General features: G+C 41.7%; 1 protein-coding gene across 1 annotated transcript in view; it reads right to left on the bottom strand.

Annotated features, from left to right (window-relative positions):
• The window catches only part of etv1 (ETS variant transcription factor 1), a 21,072-nt gene extending 14,215 nt beyond the window's left edge, over window positions 1-6,857 (bottom strand). Inside the window, exons 1-2 of the mRNA XM_037676698.1 lie at window positions 6,601-6,857; window positions 3,384-3,437 (exon numbers count right to left, since the gene is read on the bottom strand). Of these exons, the coding sequence (XP_037532626.1) occupies window positions 3,384-3,437; window positions 6,601-6,661 (115 nt within the window). The 5' untranslated portion in view covers window positions 6,662-6,857. The remainder of the gene's footprint in view (window positions 1-3,383; window positions 3,438-6,600) is intronic.
• Between the last annotated feature and the right edge of the window lie 892 nt (window positions 6,858-7,749).

Here is a 7,749-nt window from a genome sequence, read left to right as displayed (position 1 = left end):
AGTGTCACTAAAACTGTCCAGATTAAAACCAGTGTCACTAAAACTGTACGGATTAAAACTAAAACCTTCAGGGAAGTGTTTCCTTCTCTCAACTCGAAGCTGAAACATGCGACCGTTGTCACATTCTGTCATTTCATTTAATTAAAGTCGAGCGTCTGTTTTCTTCAGTTCGAGCACAACAGCCGAAGGAAACAGAGTTTTACCTGCGAGTGTCACACCAGTCTGTAACGACGGCCTCACGTGCGCAGCAGTGCACGGTCTTAAATTAGAAATGGAAATGTCACAATAGATTTAATCCACGGGGTGCCACGGTCCACAAATCAATAGTGAGGGCAATGCCTCCGACTAAAACAGAGACTTGCTGTTGAGTGCAGAAGGTGCTGCTGATCGCTGCTGATCATCCACACATGGATCCATCAACATGCTGAGATGTTCAGGAGAAGCTGGAACAATGAGCCACTCTATTTTCAATGCACACGTTTTATTGCTTTTATTTGGGGGAGCTGACTTCAACGTGAAGTGATTTGTCTTAATATTCTGCTGCACCGATTAAACAGATTAATGTTTGTGTTAAACATTGTAAACAAAAAGGTAATAAATGAAAAAAACTGCTAAAATGTAAATTTGGATGCAGTTTGTTGGGCACGCCCTTGAAAAGCATAAGAACCGTGGTGCTCTCGTGCCTTTTGGCAGAACCGCAGCCCACGTGTGGCAGATCTTTCTCTTGCCATTCATAAAAAATACAGGTCTTTTGGCAGCGGTGAAAACCTGCCATTCCATTTTCACCTACTGTAGGTGCTCGCCTTTGCTGTGAAGTGATGGAGGCTGAGATGTGCTGGTAACGTGTGGCCTCATTTTACACCTCCTCTACTCCTTCATCTCCTGCTAAGTTATGCTAATGGTAAGCATCTGTGTTGGAGTTTGAGACAAAGAAACGTCTCCTTCTCCTTCAGCCTCATGTCACGTTTGCTCCTCATGCTGCTTCTGTGCCGCAGAGCAAAGTTTGACATTGAGGGGGAACGGTCGACAAGAGGCCGCGACGTCAGCGACGTCAGCGTGAGACAAACTTTTCTTAAAGCGTCCTTTTTAAAATACAATTTTTGTATCTGAGGTAGCGCTAGGCAAAGTTTTTTAATCCTCCACAATTTGTTGTGCTTAAAAACAAAAGCTGAGGCCTAGAAGGTGCAAAATCTGTTGTTTTTTATTTAATTTTAATTGACGAAAATATTAAATATACGTTCATTAAATTTGAACATGATTTAAATACTTTTATTTTGTAAAACTTATGAGGTTTTTCAACATTTACAAAAAATTATATTTTTGTCTGCAAACGCCATTTTTTAAGCTAATGCTAATAGCCTAGCAAATTAGCCAGCTAAGTAGCAAAACCATTATGACAAAATATATATTTTGCATATTGATGTAAATAGGATTTTTAAACTACTTGACTTACTTTAATTTAAATTTCATAAAAGAGCCAATAAAATAATAATTAAAATGCTAATGAGCTTCAAACTCAACACAGCAGTTTCACACAGGTAAAAACAAAAACACACCAAATAAATGCTTATTATGATTATAGATCTTTACTTTAGGGCCATATAGGCAGTAAGATGAACGCATTAAAATGCTTTTTATGAAACAAGATCACTGGCAGTCGTGTTTTGGTTTGGGGGACTTGCAAACGTTGCTTCAGTAAAGGGAATTATTTCAGCTGCAGTTTGCAGCGCACGTAAATCAGCTGAAGGTCTCGGGATGCTCCATGTGGGATTATTTTAAAAGAAAATCTTCCCAGTTTGAATAAAACAACTTTACCTTGCTATAGTTTTACATTAAAGTCATCTTTAAAACATCTTTGTCTTAATAATCCCATTAATTATCTTTGTCTTAATAATCCCATTAATTGTCTTTGTTTTAATAATCCCATTAATTGTCTTTGTTTTAATAATCCCATTAATCGTCTTTGTCTTAATAATCCCATTAATTCAAGCTTCAGTTTTCCTCGCAGGACTTTTATTTCCTGTTTCGCTCCATCTCTTTCTCCCCCCTCGTACCGCACCAACCGTGCGCCCGTCTCTCGGACTGGTGGAACCCATATGGGAGAGCTGCCGGCTGGGATGGCTGCTCAAGTGCCCAACCACAGTGCCCTCAACACCCCCCCCCCCTCCCCCGCCATCTGTTAATGCCCCTCCAGTCTGCTGCAGGTTTGCCAACAGGACAATTCAGATGGTCAGCAGTCTCCTGCCACCATGGCCACCCACCCCGGCTACCTCTGAAGGACAACGGGACAGTCTTGGTGACCTCTGGTTCATGCAGCTCCCCCTCCACTGGGTTTAATTCAGTTTTTATTTATTAGACTTTTCCTGCAGCAGCTGAGTTCACACACGGGAAGTTCTGAACGAGGTCAGAAAAGGTAGAAATGAGTGATGAAACCTAAAAATTAAACTTTGACTCTTTCAAAAAGAGCTTAACTTTAGTTCTGCAGTTTTCCTCGAGGTTAAAGGTCGCGCAGGACATAAAGACGGTGGACGGACACTTTCGTGTCCTCCCAGTTTCGTGTCCTCCCAGCTCGTGTGCATTTTGGCTCGTCTAAAAGACATGTGCTCGCTCCGAGTCCCACTGAGCTCCACTCGCTCAGTTTCTGTGCCCACCTTGGCACGCCTTCCTCAGGGATGGACCGGGCCAAGTCAGCAGCCACGACCAGGTGATGCGACTCACCGCCCCGTGCTCATCGTCGGTGTGAAGGAACAGGCTAAACATCAGGAGATGCTCTTTTTGGAAGCACTGACAGACAAAATTATAACATTTTGAGGGGGAGGAACAAAAAAGTATGTTTTTTGGTGAAATCCGAGGACGAGCAGAGGACCAGCTGACCTTCAGCTGAAAAAGACAGATGTAGTGACTAATTTAACGCCGCCTGATCTGGCAAATGGAACCACAGTGGGAGATTTACACAAAAAGCCTTTTGAGGAAACGTTATAAAAAGATTGAGTTTAAAAACTGATCACTTGAAAGCAGTTTGCTTGGAGTTATAAATATCACGTAAAAAAAAAAAACTACCTCGATGTTTTCACGTCTTCTTATGCTAATAAGTCACAGAGGAGGAGGATTCGGGGCTCAGATAGAAGTAACGCCCCCACCTGCCCCCCCAAAAGGAACAAAACAATAAAATCATGCACCTTTCTGCAGAGCTGCAGCTCTCCAGAGAAGATGGTGCAAAGAAAAGTGACAAAAAACACACGATGCCACTTGTACTTTGCACGAGTTCAAAAAACACCTGAAATAACTGGTAAATAACAAAACAAACAGAAAACAGGCGCAGATGTTCACACACACACACACACACACACACACACACACACACACACACGTGTGCTACTTACAGTTTTCTGTCTGGAAGTCGGGGACGAACTGCTCGTCATTGTCGGGAACTTGAGCTGAAAGAGCGAAGCAGAACACACGGAGCTGAGTTTTGCTGTGACGGTGCCGGACAGCGCAGCTCTGACCCGGTCCGGTTCTGACTGATCACAAACCGGGTCACCGCTTCAGGTTCTTCACTTTGGACTACTCCAGCACCGTCTGCCTTTAATGTCACGTCATGGACTTCTGTTTGTAGTTTTTATTTAATTTAGTTTCATATTTTACTCTTGTGACATTTTATTGTAATTTTTATGCAATGTGCATTTTTTAAATGCTTTTCACTTTTTACACTAACAGATGATTGATTTATTATTGAACACAATCACTATCTTTTTTTAAAAAAATTAAAAATTTAAATTTTTCATTTCCAGATGTTTTATTATTAACATATTTATTAATTTTAGAGAAGTTGGAAGAATGATTTCATACGAGGCACCAATAATAACTAAACCTTCTTTCTCTTTAATTCATGATGTGTTTAGTTTTAGTTTTACACGTTTCTTCAAGAGTTTCTCTTGTTGGATCAGAACATTTGTGAGTTTAAACTTCCAACATTTTGTGGATTTAAATATAAATGCATCAAATATCTAATATATAATAAAAATTGTGTATTCGCTTTATCAGAACTAAGCTGCTGTGCACATTTTCATCACAAGCTACACGCAGTTTAAAAAGTTTCCCACGTTTGCTTCAGATGTTCAGTGTTTTCTAACTAAAGCCAGAGCTGAAGACATTTACTGTGGCTGGCCCCGAATCCACTTCCTGAGGTCGCGCTGCTCGTTGACTTGGGCAGGCTGGGCTCGCGCTCGTTGACTTGGGCAGGCTGGGCTCGCGCTCGTTGACTTGGGCAGACTGGGCTCGCGCTCGTTGACTTGGGCAGGCTGAGCTCGCGCTCGTTGCCAGCAGCCAATCACCCATTGTTAACTGCATCTAATTGGCTTCTTCCCTACTGCTGGATCCACCTGTACCTGCCGAGTTAGGTCTGTTCCAAAGCTCGCACAGCTTCACCTGGGCTGCAAACGCCCCTGCGCACCGGCTAATGCTAAAATAATGAAGCTCGCGCCACTTCGGCTCCAATTAGGCGTGCACGTTTTTCTACATCCAGCACATTTATCCCTCACGTTCGACTCTCTGTGGTAAGATAGATAAATAAATAAGAGATTTAAACACGTCATTAGCACATCTATTTATACACACAATAAGGTGAATCCTCATTATCACAACTTTGGTAACTTGCTCTGACTTGTTCCACATTTAAAACAGGACATTTTTCTACTTTTATCACTCGGTGCGGTCAGGCCTTCCCGCCCCTCTCCACAGAGGTGCAAATTGAGGAGAGTTAACAATTAACAGACATCGCTCCGTACTTTCCACAAATGTCAAGTAGGTGGAAAAACAGCAAAGACAAAGAAATTAACTATATTTTTACTCAAATCTCTGGTTATTATTATTAGCATTTTAAAATAAATTAATTTATGAGTGAAAACAGACTTTAATTATTCTGTTTAAATTTGATCCTGCCTTAATAGAACACAAATAAATAAATAATATTGAGTTATAAGTTTGATGATTAAATCTTTAAAAAACCACTGAACTTAGCCCCCAGTGTGTCATTTAGAAGGAAACAGAAGAACAAGATGAGTGTTGTTCACGGTTACAGCCAACAGAGCCGAAGGAAGCCGAGGATCAGCTGGACGAGCTGATCTCCGCCACAAACTGCAGCAGAGCAGCTGGACAGCTGCCGCCATTCACAGGACAAAAAGAGGAAGACGAGGGAAAAAGGACAGGAAGAAGAGAAAGTTGTAAAAAAATGGTTTAAAAGTTTTGATTTTGTTTCTAAACCTGCAGCAACGAACGACTTTTTTCACATTTTCTGCACCAGAGAAACAAACTAACTTTTTTTTAAATTATTTGTTACATATAAAGAAAACCTGTTTTCTGTTTAAACTGAATAACGAGTTTAGTTTTTCAAAGCGAAACGCGTGATAAAGGTTTGGATCTGCGGCGGTTTGGAGGCTCAGACCTTCAGCCTCCGTCTCAGACAGAAATTCAGGCTGTCGCTCATCGTTCCTCGTCTCCGTCCAATTACCTGAACTAATAAATCTTGGAAATGGGAAGGTATTCCTTTTCATCTTAATGGACAGGAAGTCATTCGTTAGATCTCCTGTGTTCAATCGTACATCATCACATGGATCCACGACAGGCAGAAGTGTAATCCTTTAACGGCGAGACCTCCAGCTGCCGTCTTCTCTCCTCACTTCTGCTCCTGAAATATTAAAAACACGTCTCGTTCTTCCCGCACCTGCTTTCACCTCGACTGCTCCTCATTTCTGTTTCAAAGAATACTTCCCATTTTTAAACCTGTGGAAGCTCTGCCAGCATCCGCAGACCAGTTAAAGTGAGTTGGGTCCATAAATGATTGAGTTTCTTTTGGCTGCGGCGCCAAAGAAGATCCTCTCACAGCTTTTCAGAAAACGTATAAAGACTCAAACGTTTTAAATAAAAAGGATTAGACGACTTTAGAGCTACACTTTGCTGGAAGAATGATGACCCTGAACGCTCACGCTGTTTGAAATCGTGTTTTTTAGGACAAAGAAGCAGACTTTGGTGCACATTTAAAATGATAACAGTATAAAATTGCAACAAACAGAGTTATTTAGTGCACGTTATTTTATTTCACTTTCCCCAAATATTTAAATTAAACTTTGTAACACTAAATTATAAATGACTGATGCATTTAAGTTAAAAATATCTTGAATTCAGAAGTTATTTTGGATAATTTTCAACAGTTCACAATAATAATTCTTTAACATGAAATGAAATACGCTTTACAGGCTAAACTACCAGCAGTTTAATTCACTTTTAAGGCTTAAAATACTAAAAAAAAAATGTTTGTAATTAACCTGCGTGCTCCACACAAGTTTTATTTACTTTTTAAAATCAGTTTATCTGATTTTAAACTGGAACGACTGAAGATTTACCTCAAAACTTCTACTTTTTACAACTAAATAAGCCAATTATTTTAGTGTTACGTGCAACCACTTTGTCAGAAGAAAACTGAAAAGCAAGGAAAGAAACTAATCACACACACACACACACACACACACACACACACACACACACACACACACACACACACATAAACAACCCCAAAATAGAAGAGTTTTTTTTACCACTAACCAAAAGTTCGGTGCTGCAGGCAGGACGGAAAGAGGACGCTCGCACTTAAATCCTGAAGCATCCCGTCTCAGTTAGACCACAAAAATCAAGTCTTGCCATTAGAAAAATAAAAATCAAAAGCAGAAACGGGTGGTTCGAAAAAATAATTTGTCTCTGTTGTTTTGGAAGTTTGCAAAAAATAAAGTAAAGTGATAGATCCTTTGTCTTTCTGTTTTTGCAGCCAACAAATGAAACTGAAGAAGACGGGGGTAAAGTGCAGCTGCAGAAGATAAAGAGACGAGCGCTAAGAAGAAGAGGGAGCAGTGGAAAGAGGGGGAGGGCAGATGAGAGGAGGGGAGGGGGTGAGAGAGCAGGAAAGAGTTGGTGGGCTGCAGCAGAGCGGCGGCTGGCGTGCAGCACGTTAGCTGCTGCCAAACGCACGAGAGACGGTGAGCTTCTCCTGGTGATCTGTGATGACACTCTGAGGGAAGAGCCTCCTCCGTCTCTAATGTATGCATGACACACAAGGTGCCTCTTCCACACAGCCTTTTAATTGGACTGCAACATGAGGCATGGAACTCCAGGCAGCTTCTTACCCCCCCACTTCACTTTCCACCCATCTCTGTTTTTGCTTGAGATCTGAAACACCCACCTTCTGCCAGCCAAGCCTCCTGCAGCTGACGGAGGTCCTGGAAGAGCTCTGAGGTGGAGGAACACAGAAGAGAAGGTTAAAGACACATGGAGGAGCATCAGCAGCTCTTCATTACGTGCTGCTGATGATATGCCACTCCAGCTCCGTGTGAGCGGCTAATAACGAGTCAATTTGTGCGTGCAGCGCTGACAGAGGCGCTGAGCTGTAATCGACATCGTGCGGCTGCAGGTGGACACGAGACAATTGAATTTTGCTAAATGTTTAGAAGCCGTGAAATGAACTTCTGCCTGTGTCCTGACCTTCAGAGTCCAGAGCCAGGCTGGACTTAAGCAGCTCCTTCTTCCTGCACTTCACTGGGCTCAAGGTGCTCTCCTGCAAAAACTGAAAGAAACTAGAGTCTGGATTTGTTGTTGGCTGCAGCAGCTGTGCAACAACAACAACAACAACAACAACAACAACAACAACAACAACAACAACAACAACAACAACAACAACAACAACAACAACAACAACAACAA

This window comes from Nematolebias whitei, chromosome 5 (genome assembly GCF_014905685.2).
Source record: "Nematolebias whitei isolate Nwh7 chromosome 5, NemWhi1, whole genome shotgun sequence".
In the NCBI taxonomy this organism is placed as follows: Eukaryota; Metazoa; Chordata; class Actinopteri; order Cyprinodontiformes; family Rivulidae; genus Nematolebias; species Nematolebias whitei.
This window is presented reverse-complemented; position numbering and strand designations above follow the sequence as displayed.